Source organism: Schistocerca cancellata, chromosome 4 (genome assembly GCF_023864275.1).
Source record: "Schistocerca cancellata isolate TAMUIC-IGC-003103 chromosome 4, iqSchCanc2.1, whole genome shotgun sequence".
Lineage (NCBI taxonomy): Eukaryota > Metazoa > Arthropoda > Insecta > Orthoptera > Acrididae > Schistocerca > Schistocerca cancellata.
The window spans coordinates 505,466,976-505,485,048 of record NC_064629.1 but is presented as its reverse complement, the minus strand read 5'-3'; the positions used below and the strand labels follow the sequence as shown (position 1 = coordinate 505,485,048).

At 39.3% G+C, this 18,073-nt stretch overlaps 1 protein-coding gene across 1 annotated transcript in view; it reads right to left on the bottom strand.

Moving 5' to 3' along the window:
• LOC126185123 (protein transport protein Sec61 subunit alpha) overlaps positions 1-18,073 on the bottom strand; it is a 45,111-nt gene that overhangs the window by 17,470 nt on the left and 9,568 nt on the right. Inside the window, exons 4-6 of the mRNA XM_049927942.1 lie at positions 11,077-11,287; positions 3,449-3,706; positions 2,944-3,110 (exon numbers count right to left, since the gene is read on the bottom strand). Of these exons, the coding sequence (XP_049783899.1) occupies positions 2,944-3,110; positions 3,449-3,706; positions 11,077-11,287 (636 nt within the window). The remainder of the gene's footprint in view (positions 1-2,943; positions 3,111-3,448; positions 3,707-11,076; positions 11,288-18,073) is intronic.

The window sequence follows — 18,073 nt, the reverse complement described above, 5'->3', positions numbered from 1 at the left end:
TTCTGAAGATATTACCGCCCAAAATGTCCAAGTTATTCCACAGACCTTCAACATTAGGTGACCATTTTATGACCACCTTCATCACACAAGAATTCAACAGGATTATGTCAGGTGACTGACTTGGGCAAATCATGTGCCTCAGTTCCCCACATTTCTCTTTTCTACTGAAATATGCTTTTCACAATGAGAAGCATGTTGAGGATCACTGTCCTGCGGCAAAACAAACCCATGACTAACAAGGATCTTGCCAGATGGAACAGCATTGTTTATCAGTATCCTGTAATATCCTCCTTTCTTTAATGTTCCATTAATTTTCACTAGACCACTGACTATGATGTACAAAACATGCTCAGACCATGGCCGACCCCTCATCATGCTTCACCAGTGGCATCACACACTACTCGTCATATGTTCTCCAGTCAGTCAACGAACAAACATTTGACAATGGCTCACAAATACTTCAATTTATTTCATCTGTGAAAAAACACATTTCTACACACTCCAGATTTGATGTTGCTAAGCCCACTGCAATTGTTTCATGTTATTTAGTTTACATAGTAAAGACTTTTCTACTGCTATACCCTTTAAACCTTGCTCATGAAGACAGTGTTGCCCTCTTGAGACAGACTGCAGCAGCTTGCATACTATTCACTTCTTTGCGAATTTCAGGTGCAGTACAAGTTCTCTGATGTTTACTCTGTACACACATGAAATGATCTTCCCTGTATGATCTTTCTTGGTGTATTTCCTTCAGATCACAAAACACATGCATCGGCAACAGTTTTCTTCCATCACTGCAACACGAACATCTCTTTAGATTGGGCTACACTAACTTTTGTTGCTTGTGTCTTACTGGAATAGCCTTCCTGATGAAGGGCTAGAATTACAGCACATTTCCAATCTCTTGCTTCCTTCCCATTAGGAGGCATAATTGTATGAACCTGATCAGGTATCCAAACACACTGCTATGTGCACACAACATATTGTAAACTAATGCAAAGTAATTGTTACAGAGACAGCTGAAGGAATGAGGCCTATTTGAATGGCACCATCTTAGGTTAAGACATGTCAGTGTTGCAGATACTCATCAGTGCCCCTCTAGATGAACAATCAGTCAAATACACAGAGGCACTTAGTCTTTACATGTTTATCCTTATTTTATTATCAGATGGGAATACAATTGAATAATCAAAATGAAATTCCCACTGTAACCACAAATCCATATTTGTGACAGGTGATCAAAAACTTTTGACTGCAGTCTTTGTAGACTTGTTGCATCACACAAAATGACAGAAAATAAACAGAAGAACTTGCTAAAAGAGTGGAGAAGACCTCAGCATGTTATCACAGTAAAACCAACTGGACACAGCAAAAGAAGTGTACTCCTGAAGGTATCATCAACACACTTTCCATACACTCTTCAGTCATTAGCAAGTCAGGAACAAAAATTTTGTAAGTCAAATGTTGTGGTTTTTGTATACCATTTACAATTTCTTCCTTTCAGTAAAATATACTTTAAAAATTAAATATGTTTCTGAACTATCAGGACCACCACATGCTGTTCCTGTGTAAGGTTAACCAATAATTTTAAAAGTATGAGAATATTTGTTTTAAGAACATTTCACTTTTTTCAGTAGCCTTAATTCCATCATACATCCCCACAATGCTCAAATGATATAAAATGCTGCAATTTAGGACTAATATTTGTGCATAATTTGCACTGAAGAATGTTTAGCTTCCAGCTTCCATTCAGCATTTGTTTAATATTCCAATCTTTTGTAAATTAATAGTGATACAGAAAATTAATGTCATTTTATCAAAATGCTAAAGAAACAGCTTTATTAACACTAATTACCTCATGTCACTTTTTAATGACAACTTAGTAACATTTTGGTTACTCTTGTCAGAAATCTTTTAACCAGAGATATACTACAATATTTTACTACTAAAAATATATATTTGGAAGTTACTGGTGGCATCTCGCATGATATTCTTATTTGAAGTTGTCACCAACATTATATACTCCACAGTTCCATTTTTATATGCTATCTTTTGTTAATGTGCACCAACCACACATTCTCAACTTTCATATAAATATTCCATATACGTATTGTGAAATTCACTATTTGCACTTCCTAACCACACAAGTAAAAGAATTACGAGAGAAACTTAACTTACTACTTATGGGTAAAGTGGGGACAAAATAATTATCTCCCAAAATTACCCCACAGAAATCAACTTCCATCTAGACTTCTGAATTATACATACATAACACCTCCACGCTACTCTGCAAAGTAATAACAATCAACCAAATTTAAGTATGAAGCACTGAACAAAAGTAGCAAAGGTTTATCAGTGATACTGTCAAATCCCTCTTAAATATGATTACTCAACACTAAGACCTCTTTAGTTATGGATGTGCAAAAGTTTTCTGCAGTTTGATTTCAAGAATGTTCCAAACATTACTTTTAACATCATAGACTGATAATGGTGTAAAGTTCAGGAAGTTGTGAAGATTTATGCAATGAATAATTTCATAATAGCTACAATTACACGTCATTAAATAACATGACTACTGATTTCAGACAGTGACATGAATATCATATTACCTTCCCAATATGTGACCACTTTGAAATTTCACAATATGTGGAAGATAATCATTACTGTCAATTCTACCACTGTCCTTTAACAATTTAGTTATTCACAAGTATTTTGTACTTACATTTGATTATGCAACCCCAACCCACAAAAAAGGAAACACACTTTGACATGACAATGCAACACACAAAAATGTCCTATTCTAGCAGCAAAGAATTATCAAAATGCTTATTTGAAACTCAATGCGGAGATATTTCATGGAATTATCTTCACTGAAAAATAAATAAATAAATTAGCTAGCAATAACATACACTGTACAGAACATTATTTCAGAACAGTTCATACCTGGAAGTAAATTACAATGGCAAAAACAAGAATAGTTGCAAGCAGATTCATCAAGTTTGGCAGATTCTGCCTATAGAATGCTTCCCTCAAGGCTCTCACTTTGTCCTGACGTGTTGCCAGTAAGTGAAACAGGGCAATCACTGCACCTTCAAATTCTGTACCACGTCCTGGAGTAAGAAGAGAGCAACTGTTAAACATACATTTGTCTAATGCAGATAATACTAATAATATGGTACTTACATCTTTCTAGATGATACTTACCTTTTCCTTCCACCATTAGTAACATTAAAAGTTACTTACACAGTATGGGGGGGTGACAATACTAATATTTCATTAACATACACAAAAATAAATGGCTGTTACACCAACAAGTACTGTTGCTAGTATCCTCTGCTTTAGATGGCATAACTGTTACCTCAATGAACTGAAGGATTCAAGAGTAAATGTTTCTTGCAGCACACTAACAGAGAATTGAAGTTAACACATTTACAACACTGTTACATACCTGTATTCACAGTAGTTGGACTGAATGCCTTCCACACAATTGTTTCACATATGTTTGTTGCAATGAACAGTGAAATTCCAGATCCAAGTCCATAGCCTTTCTGCAGAAGCTCATCAAGCAGAAGAACAATAAGACCAGCAACAAAAAGCTGAATTATGATCAAAAGGCAAACGCCAGCACCAATCTCTGAAGGATCACCATACATGCCAGTCATAACATACACTATTGCCTGTCCAACAGTTATGACCATGCCGAACACTGAAACAGAAAATAAAATTTTGTATACCTGGTTGAAAATACAATACAAAATCACTGAAAATGGAAAGTACTGCATTGTAAGCAGGAAACTGAATACTCTGGCAAAGGCTGCTGTTTAATGTACTGTACCACATGAATTTAGAACACACAAAACTGATGTTTCATTGCAATTTTGGAGGCATTTATTGTGACTATGAAATTTCACTCTGCAATAGCAACATTGGTACCATTTCCAAAACATCTGGCTCTGTCACAATTTCAGAGAGTCGTGAATATTTATATCTTCACAATTTAAGGGTTCTTCAAGATCTACAAAGAAAGACAGGGCACTGTGTATGACATACGCAATAAAATTTGCCCTGGTCACATTGTAGTAATAATACAAGGAACACCAGAAAATCATTCACGGGCAGAACTTGCATATGAGCGTCTTGGAGCCCAAGTGCTGTAACTCATTCTTTTCTTGATATATTTAATGACCTATTAGAACTTTTACACAAAATTCAATAGTCCTTTCTGTATCTTTTTGATCACGTATGTTATCAGGGTAGTTTTTCCTTACTCAAATTATCAATGTCAATGAAAAAAATGGACATATGGCATTTACTGGCCGGGATATCCCCTTCGGGGTTCGACCGCCATATTGCACACCTGTTTAGTTGGTGCCACTTTGGCGACTTGCGTGTAAATGATGACAGACACACAACACCCAATCCCATGCCAGGAATCGAACCCGGGTCCCCTTGCGTGGTAGGCAGTAACGCTACCGCTGCGCTACTGAGGCAGACATCAATGTCGATAAATTTTATATGTTTATAGACTTGATAAAAGCGCCCAAATTAAGTTACATCACCTGTGATATAAAACAGGTGAAATATTTTATTTACCATAAAAATACGCATGACAATCAATAAAAATGTTGACATAATCTTTGTTACATATCAACAAAACTATCATTTCCATTCAGTGACGTCTTCAGAATTGTCGAAAGAAAGACATCTCAAAGTATTGGTAATAAATAGGTGGACTGAAGGGCTAAAGTTCTTCCTTGTCCACCTCCTCTTCTGTTACTACCCACTGTCCTGCATACAGATTTCCTTCAACTATGTTAGTGTGCATCCTTTCAGATATCTGCTTGAAGCCCAACAAGTGAAATTCCATGTATATTGAAAGAATTTTCTCAAAAAGAAGAGTGAATGGATTCCTCTTTTGGTACCAAGTCCACAGCCTCGACACTAGGTGCTTTTCAGTGCCAGTCTTTCTTTTGGTGACTGAATTCATGTTTTTGACAGACAAGAAGTGATTGATTGTCATTACAGTAACATGAAAGTGATTTTTTCCTTGACTTGGCAATAATATTGAATCAATGATTGGGACAAAATACTTATTGTGTCTTGATGGAGTTTTCTACTACGGCAAATTCATCTTCATTGAAGAGATTGAAATGGCCAGCTGTCATGAGCTTTCGATCTGTGATTTTTATGTTATTTTTTCACCTAAAACTAGTTTCCCTAACTTACCTATAGGTGCTACATCTAAGATGTTTTACTCAATATCCGTAAAAGCAACCAAACACAGGAGACTATCAATTTTCATGAAAAGTAATAAGGTAACAAGAAAATGGAACACACTGATCAGCACTGGATGACTGAATGTGACGGAAAATATTCGTCGCTACATCCATTATCAACCCATAAACTACATCTGTGACGCTGCCTTTATTACTGTAACCAATGGTGAATCACACTGAACATAATTTAAACGAACAAGTAAAATCCTGTAATAGGCAGAATGAGAAGATAGAACATCCACAGTGAATTGATAAAACTCTAAACAACTGCAGGCACAGTGGTGAAAATACCAACAACACAACTTCAGGGTCAACAGACATATGTCTGCATACAGCAGAAACTTGTGCTGATACACATGCAATTGATATGCGAGTTATGAATTACAACATTCTCTCTGTTAAAAAGAACACCACTTGCTGAACAAAATCTCACCCATATTTAAAAAAATAAAGGAGAGTGGTGTTACATGTATGTTGCCTTCCTGTGTCATAGGATGAACAATGACTTCACACATTGCAGCCCAGGCTAGCCAGCATGGATTGGGAGGAATGTCAGAAATGCCCCACAGTGGTAACACAATGGTTGCAATCAATCAGCCCAGAACACTCGGTAAATTAGACTTAGATCTAGCAGGTGACCACACTTGACAAGCTGCCATATGGTTTGTGGTGGACAGTACATAGTTTCTGTCCACCAGCACCTCCCCCGCCCCCTTTCCCATTCACAGATGGAATGTGGAAAAAAGACTACTTGCACCCCTCCATATGCAGTCAAATTTCCAGTGATATTTTGCAAGAAGCATATAGGAGAGAGTAGTGTGTGTCTTGACTCATTTTCTAATATGGGCTCTCTGCATTGTGTAAAACTGCCTTTGCTGTGCTGTATCTATCTACTAATATGTACCACTGCATTTTGAGAATTTCCATCACAAAACCATGACAAGTTGGGCAGCTCTTCTTTGAATCTTGACCATCATCATCGTTACTCCAGCTTGGTAAGTATCACAGATTGCAACATTATGTTCAAGAAATGTTACAATGGTAGCAAGATGACAGTTTTACACCAAGGCGACAAAGAGGTCATTAGAGATGAAACACAGATTTTTTTAAGGATGGGGACTATAACTGACCATGCTCTTTCAGAGAAACTATCCTGGCAAGTACCTGGAGTGATTCAGGGAAATCCTGGCAAACCTAAATCAGAATGGCTGGATGCCGATCTGAACCATCATCATCCTGAATGCAAGTGCAGTGAACTAGCCACTGTCAAGAATTGGTCAAATAAGGGTTATTTATACATGTGAATTACTACATTCTGGATTCTTCCAATAAATGAGGCTATGCCTTCCCAATGGCTAGATTTATTTGGTCATTCCCTTTTAAATCAATTTAGACAGGAAATCTTGGATATTTTATGATTGTAACCAATTCAAGTGACTGACTGCTTGGCTAAACAGTATAATCTGTCCTCTCACATTACATTTATGTTTACAGCTGGCTACCAATCTTTGCACCAGGCACTGATCTCCTAGCATGTCTGCATTTTATATAAAGTTTCTAATGATGTCAGCTTCCTGCACACAACTGTGATGTCTTCAAAGAGCCTCACATAGCTGCAGGCATCAATTGCCACTTGTGTGATTTGGCATTACCATGCAGCATATGGGAACCAAGTTCACATACACCACGTTCATGATGCACACAAAACAGCAGTAAATTATGTGCAAAGGTCAGCTGCAACACTGTTGTAAAACATATACAGTGGAACAAATGCTTCCAACATAAAAACTCCCCCCCCCCCCCCACGCACACGCACACACGTTTCAACAAGATTACAACACATCACAGTCGAATAAATGATAATCACTCTCCTGGCTAAACTGTGCACAAAACGACGTTTCAATGTTCCTTGGGTCCACTCAGAGTAGTCAAAACATCACATTCAGTGACTCATATGGTGCATTTGTGTATGTACTGAGGAACCTCTTTAGGCCAATGATACACAAACCGAATGAGGATGTGTGACACAAAGACTCGTGTGAGACTTAGACTACAACATGCGGCACAGACTGCATGCCTAGTCACTTTGGCAAGGTAAAAATCCCTGCAACAGGCTGAAGCATACTGTCAATCATGGCCATATTGCCACACATTTTTTCTACTGGGTCAACATCCATGAAGAAACACTAGAGGCAACATTCAACTTCCTACCAAACTCTCACTGATTGTAGTAAGCCTCGAAGTCTCCCTATGACTTGGTCGTTACTAAGGTCATTGTAATCTGCATGCTGTATCTTCCTGTTACTTGATTCAAGTATGGTGTGTCCCAACGACGAAAATGCTGTTCAGCATTTCAATATCCAATACTTCCTCCCACATGGACTGTAGTAGGCACACTAACTGTAAGTTTGCCTAGCACTGATGTCTTAGTGTGAAGAACAGTTTAGGCAGTACCGTTTCACAATGGTGCCATGTTTTCCCCTCATGGATATTTACAATTTCTTGACTTATGTGCATTTCAGTGGCTTAAGTGCACTTACTGTGTGTGTGTGTGTGTGTGTGTGTGTGTGTGTGTGTGTGCGCCTTTGATTGTGTACTGGTGACAACTTCTTGTTGGTTACAGCCAATGGGGTGACAGTGCACAGTGCTCAATGGGAATTCCTGGAGTTTATAATCTTTATCATCATTTGACAGCACACAGTGCCCAATGGAAATTGCTCAAGTTTATAATCTTGATCATCACAAACATTTGGTTGTTTTTACACATGTCGTGATTTCCAAGGTTCTGGTTAGGTCAGGATGTGATAGCACAGCTTAATCAAAATACCAGCCAACTTCATTTACAGATCAAAGGAAATTACAAAATACAAATAAGTAATGTCACAGACTACCACACATGTGCAGTGTAAGTGCATTTTTATCCATCTCAGTTTATGCTGAACTATCACGATGTGCCCTTGTGCATTAAAAAAAAGTGTCAGTATTACCAAAGCATTTTTAGACAAATGCCTGAACTAAAAGCACAAAAATTATTGCATTAGGTGAGAACCAATTTAATGAATTACCTACTAATGATCTCATTAAAACTAATAAAGATTAAAAGTTATTAAAAATGTATGTGTCACTTGGCCTCTAATACAATGTTGAAGATTTATTCCAAGACTAATGTTCACACATTAATTCCTGTAATATTTCAAGCTGACTCACCTATGTAACACACACAGTACTGCTGTGTAAATCTGTTATACAGTACTCTCCAAACAGGAGAACAAATTGAGGAAGAACAATATAATGGGAACAATTGGACAAAGCCTATAGAGTGGACCATTTCTAAAAGGCTGAAGTCTCAATCAGGGCCAGTGGCAGTCACGGCAATGTTTCTCTGCTGCCCATAGGTTAACAACATTTCAGTTTCACTTATCCATTGGGATGGTACTTTCACGGGATCAATGATGGGTGAGAAAATGAATTTCTAGTGCTGAAATACAAATTACTCTTCTTCACTGCTGTCATAGGTATCTGACCCTTTTCTCTGAACACGTCACAAATCATGAGATTATGACTAGGTTGGTGTGTGACAGCTGGGTTGTGATTCGGCAAATCAACAAATGTGAAAGCTAAAATATCAGGTTGCAGTGCTAGACTGATCTGCAACTTAGCCAGAGGCCTAGGTTACATTGGAAAATTATAGTTTTACTCATAAAAATTACATTCATAATCTTAATTGCCAAAATAATTGTTTCTTTTTAATGTGTTATGATTTCGAAGGCTGTGATATACTGACACAAAAATGTGCCTATATTACTTTGAAACACATTGCCTGTCCACTGATCTCTCATTGGCTGCAAAAACCCATCACCACACACATCCCTTACCTTCCCATCAACCCTCATGGCGAGCACTGGCAACATTGTTGCAGAGAACACAAACGAACATAACTGGCCCCAATCTAGACTTTTACTTTTCTAAAATACTCCGATATTAAAGCTTCTAATATCCATAAATATTCGTCATGGCCTACATAGAAATGAAAAAAACTTAATGTAACTATAGGCGGAATGCCCTCCATAAAAAAAACCTAGCTGACAATACTTTAAGATTCTTTATTTGGGGCAGGTAGATAAATGACTGATAATATGGCCAAATATTGTAATGTACTATTTATAAATAAAAATTTCATCTTTGATGGAACAAAGATTCAAAATGTTAACATGGGTTACACACTTAGACCCACATTAAAAGAAATGCATTTCATTCAAGAAGAGCTAACTGTTTCATCTTTGGTGAAACAGAGACCTACTGTAACTTCTTATAAATACAGCATTGAAAATGTTGTGCACAACTGGAGAAAAGCTTGTCTCTCAACAATGACAACTGGGAACAGCAGAAATACCAACTAAGTAGGAACACCATAAACAATGTTTTGATGAAATAAACTGGTGCAGATAAATGAAGATCTGGCAACAAATTCTTCACCGACTCACCTCCACAATTCATCATCAACTGAGGATTTATTTTTAATGAAAGCATTCAGCTGTGGAAATTACACTGACATGTAGCATAAAATACGAGCCGAAGTACCAAGAAACAATCGGCTGAAATTGTTAGTATATCTTAAGTACTATCATATTTAAGCTACCTTTAAAGTATGATATTCTTAACACTTTGGAGACCAAGAATAGCTCAGGTTGCAACTTTGTGTTATTTAGACTGCACCCGAGTATAGGTCGGGCTGTAATTTTCTCAATGCATGACTAATTTTTCATTCATAAACTGACTCCTAACACAGAGGTCAAATGCTGTCACCAATGACACACACCATTTTAATTAACACTGTATGAAATGGGAGTTTCCAGCAAGTTGTCTCCAAAACACTCATTAGCATTACAACACGATCTCCCTGAACAGCTAGCTTCGTATCAGGTAAATGTCAAAATACAAAAAGTACATATAAAGCTGCTACAGGGCATTTTGACTTGATTTTAAATCTAAATGTCCACGGTAAATTTGAAGAGGGCAAAAAGTACAGACACTCATATCCTGTATACTTTTCATCCCTTCCCTATCCACTGCTTAAACTGTGTGTGAGAAAAGAAGGTAACTGTGACAAAACCATACTTGCTACCTACTACATGCCAATATATGTATATAAATCAAGGTTTATGACTGACTAAATTAGTTATAAACCTCGATTCATATACATATACTGGCATATAGCAGCGAGTTTTTAAACCTTACATAAAATTTCAAAAAAGCCTATGACACAAAATACTACCTTCCTCATGTAAATAATAATATCCAATTCAAGGTTGTTTAAATGTTGATATGTGGAAGCTTAGTTGGAACTACTACCTCCAAAGCAAGTAGGTTTACCAATTGCACAGAAGTCACTAAATGTTCGAAGGGGACTAACTTCCGAAGCATCAAAATCTAAAATACCATATGTCATGACCTACAGAGGTACAATTTACGATTTATAGCATCACAAGTTATTCAAAAACAATTTCCATTCCTGCTCAGGAGAACCCATGGGGTTAGTTCTTATACATAAACACAGAATTACCATTTACAGAAAATAATGTTAATGGTAGTGCAACACTTCTATACTGACAATACTGTTACAATTTTTAATGTATTGCTAAGTATGCTTACTTTAGGAAAATATTACCTGGCAGTTAATTTTCAAGTATAAATAGTTCATGGAGAGAAAAATGCTAATCTCATCTATTTTGTTACTAAATGTTCCAAAAACATGGCAGACAAGTTAGCATACAACACTAAGTAATGGAAAGATACTTACATTTCTGTGCTCCATTGAATAAAGCTCTGTCCTTTGGTGTGTCGCCAACTTCAATTATCTTAGCTCCAGCCAATAGCTGCATAATTAAACCTGAAGTTACAATGGGGGAAATACCAAGTTCCATAAGAGTACCTCGATTGGAAGCTAGAATAACACGTATCCAGTAGAATGGGTCTGCAGAGTCTGAACTCATTATGCCAAACAGGGGTATCTGAAATATCAAAGCAAACAATATATCAGGTTTCCTTCAAATGAGGGTGCCGAATTCAAGAGTTCATGAAGTCTACATCAAACAACAGGCTATTTTCCTATGTCGAAAATATGGTTTACACACTCACCATTCTGAATGATTTTAACATTTAATAGAATTTTCAGTCAATATTCTCAATTTTTCTGTAATTTAAGCTTAAAAGTCATTAAATATAAAGATTTGGCCACATGATCAAAACTGTTTTGTTATTGGCTGAAACTCTAGTGATGTCACAGGAATAAGAGTAAGATGAAGCTGTATGTGTTGTAAGAGTGCTAGCCAAAGTTACTTCCAAAAAGAAGTGTGTGAAAAGGGACCAAACTCTGAGGTCAAGGGTTCCTAGTCTTACACAGTAATTAAACTAACTTATGCTAAGAACAACACATACACCCATGTCCAATAGAGGACTCAACTCTCCAGCAGGAGGGACCATACAGTTCGTGACAACGCGCCTCAAACCGCGTGGCCACTCCACATAGCAGTTGCATCTACATCTATAATCTGCAGACTACTGAAGGTCCATGGCAGACGGTATGTCCCACTATACTAGTTATTAGGGTTCCTTCATGTTCCATTCATGTACGGAGGATGGGAAGAATGATTGACTCAATGCCTCTCTGAAATGTAGGGGATTTTAATATATTACTAGATTCATCACCATTTAAAGCTGGTTCTTCGAACTTTGTTAATAGCCTTTCTCTCGATAGTTTACGTGTATCTTCAAGAATCTTCCAGTTCAGTTCCAGTTGTATATCTGTGACACTCTCCCATGGATTAAACAAACCTGTGACCATCCAAGTCGCCCTTCTCTGTACACATTCAATATACCGTTAGTCCTATCTGGTACGGATCGCACACACTTGAGCAATATTCTAGAACCAGCCGAACGAGTGATTTTTAAGCAATCTCCTTTGTAGACTGACTGCACTTCCCCAGTATTCTACCAATAAACTGATGTCTACCACCTGCTTTACCCATGACTAAGCCTATGTGATCGTTCAATTTAAAATCCCTACAAAGTGTTACCCCTAGGTTGAAATCACATGGGCTATCAAGCACAGCAATGCTAGAAAAGCCCCTGGGCCTGATGGCATTCAAAACCGTGTCCCGCAGGAGTTCACAGATGAAGCTGTAGAATACCTCACACACTTAATGAATGCCATCCTGACACACCAACACTTCCCTGACTTTCGGAAGGCGGCCAAGGTCCTGATGTTCAGGAAGCCAGGGAAAGACCACTCTCTCCCACAAAATTACCGACCCATCAGTCTGCTGTGTTCGCTCAGCAAGATTGTTGAGAAGGTAATACTAAAACATATCACTAGGCATTGAAACGCCACCGACACACTAAGACTGGAGCAATTCGGCTTTAGGAATCACCACTCGACAACAAAACAACTCCTCCGCGTAGTCGAACATATAACACACGGCTACAACATAAACAAAGCCACAGGGGCCGTGTTCCTGGACATCGAAAAGGCTTTCGATCGTCTCTGGCACAATGGACTCATACGCAAACTAAGCGAAGCTGGTTTCCTGGACGAACTCTTACGTCTCATACACTCATATCTCACTAACAGATGTTTCAATACTATCGTCCAGGATAAACAATCAACACAACATGGTATCCAAGCTGGAGTACCCCAAGGAAGCATCCTAGGGCCCATCTTGTTTAACCTGTACATTAATGACTTCCCAGCGACACAAAACACGACGTTAGCTGTCTACGCGGATAACACCGCCATCCTTGCGCAAGATTGGAAACCGTCGAACATCAATTCACGAATACAGACAGCACTCAGAACAGCTGAGCCTTGGTTGGAGCGATGGCGTATTAAAGTAAACGTCGACAAGTGCGAAGCAGTTCTGTTCACACGCAGACCGAAACTACTGCGCAAACATCATCAACACTGTAAACCAATAACACTACATACACGCCCAATACGTTTCCGAGAGAAAGTCAGGTACCTTGGTGTCTGGCTGGACTGGAAACTTACATGGGGGGACCACATCGAATACGTTGCCAACGGAGCGCACGCGAGGCTCAAACAGCTCTACCCAATGCTCAACAGGGAAAGCACACTGAATAGGAGGGTGTCGAGGTCCATATACACGACACTGATTAGACCTCTGATGACGTACGCAGCTCCCGTCTTGGGATATGCAGCTCCTACACGAGTGCGCCGCCTGCAGATCATACAGAACAAGGTGCTACGAATCATTAGCAACGCTCCACGCTGCACACGCACCATGGATCTGCACCATGAATACCGCCTTCATACCCTCAAGGAAGTATTCAAAAAACACACCACACGACTATACAGGAACTCGAGACACTAACAATCCTTTCATCCTCACTTTGGTAAACTACGATCACAACCACAGGTGGAAGCACAAGCGGCCAAAGACACTGCTAGCTAGGGCATAGCCACCTATGGTAAACTATCATACGCAAACAACGACAAACGTCTGTAAGCCCCTGCATATCAGCAACACTTATATGCAGGGCTTCTAACAGCCGTGTACCACAAGTCTCTAGAGGAACGGAAGGTTCCAAATGATTGAAAAAGAGCACAGGTAGTCCCAGTCTTCAAGAAGGGTCATCGAACAGATGCGCAAAACTATAGACCTATATCTCTCACGTCGATCTGTTGTAGAATTTTAGAACATGTTTTTTGCTCGAGTATCATGTAGTTTTTGGAAACCCAGAATCTACCATGTAGGAACAAACACGGATTCCGGAAACAGCGATCGTGAGACCCAACTCGCTTTATTTGTTCATGAGACCCAGAAAATATTAGATACAGGCTCCCAGGTAGATGCTATTTTCCTTGACTTCCGGAAGGCGTTCAATACAGTTCCGCACTGTCACCTGATAAAGTAAGAGCCTACGGAATATCAGACCAGCTGTGTGGCTGGACTGAAGAGTTTTTAGCAAACAGAACACAGAATGTTGTTATCAATGGAGAGACGTCTACAGACAAAGTAATCTAGTGTGCCACAGGGGAGTGTTATGGGACCATTGCTTTTCACAATATATATAAATGACCTAGTAGATAGTGTCGGAAGTTCCATGCGGCTTTCCGCGAATGATGCTTTAGTATACAGAGAAGTTGCAGCATTAGAAAATTGTAGCGAAATGCAGGAAGATCTGCAGCGGATAGGCACTTGGTGCAGGGAGTGACAACTGACCCTTAACATAGACAAATGTAATGTATTGTGAATACATAGAAAGAAGGATCCTTTATTGTATGATTATATGATAGTGGAACGAACACTGGTAGCAGTTACTTCTGTAAAATATCTGGGAGTATGCGTGCGGAACGATTTGAAGTGGAATGATCATATAAAATTAATTGTTGGTAAGGCGGGTATCAGGTTGAGATTCAATGGGAGAGTCCTTAGAAAATGTAGTCCATCAACAAAGGAGGTGGCTTACAAAACACTCGTTCGACCTATACTTGAGTATTGCTCATCAGTGTGGAATCCCTACCAGATCGGGTTGACGGAGGAGATAGAGAAGATCCAAAGAAGAGCGGCGCGTTTCGTCACAGGGTTATTTGGTAACCGTGATAGCGTTACGGAGATGTTAAGCAAACTCAAGTGGCAGACTCTGCAAGAGAGGCGCTCTGCATCGCGGTGTAGCTTGCTCGTCAGGTTTCGAGAGGGTGCGTTTCTGGATGAGGTATCGAATATATTGCTTCCCCCTACTTATACCTCCAGAGGAGATCACGAATGTAAAATTAGAGAGATTAGAGCGCGCACGGAGGCTTTCAGACAGTCGTTCTTCCCGCGAACCATACGCGACTGGAACAGGAAAGGGAGGTAATGACAGTGGCACGTAAAGTGCTGTCCGCCACACACCGTTGGGTGGCTTGCAGAGTATAAATGTAGATGTAGAAACTACCAGCTGCTATTAGAGCCGACCAACAGGCCACAGCAGGGACACTGCCGAGCTCCCCCACAGACGCACAAACAATCTGCCAACATTCCCTCACACTGTGCTTCCGGTATATGACCTATCGGACACAAGATCGATAACAAACCTAACTGTTGCAGGTTGCTGACGCTGAACAAGGACTCCGTACCAGCACCCAGCACCAGCTGCCGAGCAGCACAAATGCAGAACGTCAAGGTATTGACATGCATGATACCCACTACTAACAAAGCCTATCCTTGCACGACCTATCACAGGCAGCAAGACAACCGCTACTGCTCTTACCACCCGACCTAACTATCACAGAGGTTTTTTTCCCCTTGGCTCTTGCCTTGGCACTTTTTTTCCTCTGCCCTTCAAACCACTACCCTTCGTCCGATTTCGACCAATCTATCTCCAGATGAGCGCGTATTAATGGTTAACCCTAACCAGACGTACGCAAACATCACAGTACCCACATCCCACGACACCTCACTTTAGTGAATACTAACCCTTATGCAGAGATGGCAGTAGACCTTTTGTGTTGGCCATCATGCCGGTGTGGGCGTGGAGGGGCTCCATGTCTTATATAAAAAAAAAAACCATAAGTATTTGGCTGAGTTGGCTGATTCCAACAGTGACTCACTGGTATTATAGTCATACATTACTATTTTTTTATTTTCATTTTGTTAAGTGGACAATTTTATATTTCTGAACATTTAAAGCAAGATGTCAATCTATGCAGCACTTTGAAATCTTGTCAAGACCTGACTGAATATTTATGCAGCTTCTTTCAGACAGTAATTCATTGTACGTAACTCGTCTGCAAAAAGTCTCAGGTTACTGTTAATAACTGCAAGGTCATTAACATACAACATTAACAGCAAGAGTCCCAATATGCTTCCCTGAGGTGTATCTGAAGTTACTCCTACATCTGACAATGACACAATATCCAAGATAATATGCTGCATTCTCCCTACCAAGAAGTCCTCAATGCAGTCACAAATTTAAATTGATACCCAATATGATTGTACTTCTGACAATAAGTGTATTTGTGGTTCTGAGTCAAATGCTTTTCAGAAATCAAGAAATACTGCACCCGACTGCCTTGATCCAAAGTTTTCAGTATGCCACATGAGAAAAGTGGAAGTTTGGTTCACATGATTAATGTTTTTGGAATCCATGCTGGTTGGCATTGAGGAGACCATTTTGCTGAAGATACCACATTATGTTTAAGTTCAGAATATGTTCTAAGATTCTACAACAAATCCATGTCTTGGATATTGGACAGTAGTTTTGTGGATCACTTACTACTGTTTTTGTAGACAGGTGCGACCTGCACTTTTTTCCAAGAGCTGGACATGGGTTTTTGTTCGAGGGATCTACGACAGTCAGTTGCAAATTCTGTATAGAATCTGACAGGGCTTCCATTGGGCCCTGGGGCTTTGTTCAATTTTAAAGATTTTAGCCGTTTCTTAATAACACTGACACCAACACTTATTTCATTCATCTTTTCAGTGGTATAAGGATTAAATTCAGACAATTCTCCCGGGTTTTTCTTCGTAACAAAATTTTAGAAAAGGGTTAAGCACATCAGCTTTTGCTTCACTACCCTCAGTTTCAGTTCCTGTCTCATTTGCTATGGACTGGACACTAACTTTGGTCCCACTAATAGCCTTTACATACAACCATTATTTCTTTGGCCTTCGTGAATAATCATTTGACAATATTCTGCTACAGCAGCCATTGAAGGCATCATGTATTGCTTTAACAGCCAAACGAGTTTCATTCAGCGTCTATCTACAACCCTACACTTTGTTTTACACCTATTATGCTGTAATCTCTGTTTCTTTAGAAGTTTCTTTACAGTGGATGTGTACAATGGATGTTCCCTCCCATTATGAACTATTCTACTGAACCATGGACCTTGCCATCAGTGAGCTGGCTTGCGCGCCTCAGCGATACAGACAGCAGCACCATAGGTGTAATCACAACAGAAGGCTATCTGTTGAGAGGCCAGACAAACATGTGGTTCCTGAAGAGGGGCAGCAGCCTTTAAGGGCAATTATCTGGATGATTGACTGATCTGTCCTTTTAACATCAACCAAAACGGCCTTGATGTGGTAATACCACAAAAAGCTGAAAGCAAGGGGGAACTACAGCCGTAATTCTTCCTCTGAGCATGCAGCATTCTGTACGGTTAAATGAGGATGGCATCCTCTTGCTTAAAACAAAACAGTCCCCTATTCTAATCTCCGGGCGGGAACTACTCAGGAAGATGATGTCAGGAGAAACAAAACTAGCATTCTAAGGATCAGAGCATGGGATGTTAAATTCCTTAAATGAGCAGGTAGGTTAGAAAATTTAAAAACAATTGGCTTAAGTTAGATATTGTGGGATTTAGTGAAGTTTGGTGGCAGGAGGAACAGGACTTCTGGTCACGTAAAGACAATGTTATAAATATAAAATCAAATAGGGGATAACGCAGGAGTAGGTTTAATAATGAATAAGAAAAAAGGAATGTGGGTAAGCTATTATGAACAGCAATGTGAATGCATTATTGTAGCCAAGATAGACACAAAGCCCATACCCACCACAGTAATACAAGTTTATATGCAAACTACTTCCACACATGGAGAGAGAGAGAAAAACTGCATGACGAGATAAAAGAAATTATTTACTCAGATAGTTAAGGGAAATAAATATTTAACGGTGATGGACTGGAATTCGATACTTGGAAAAGGAAAAATAGTAGATAAGTATGAACTTGGAGAAAGGAAAGAAAAATGAAGCACCCTGGTAGAGTTTTGCACAGAGCATAACTCACTCAC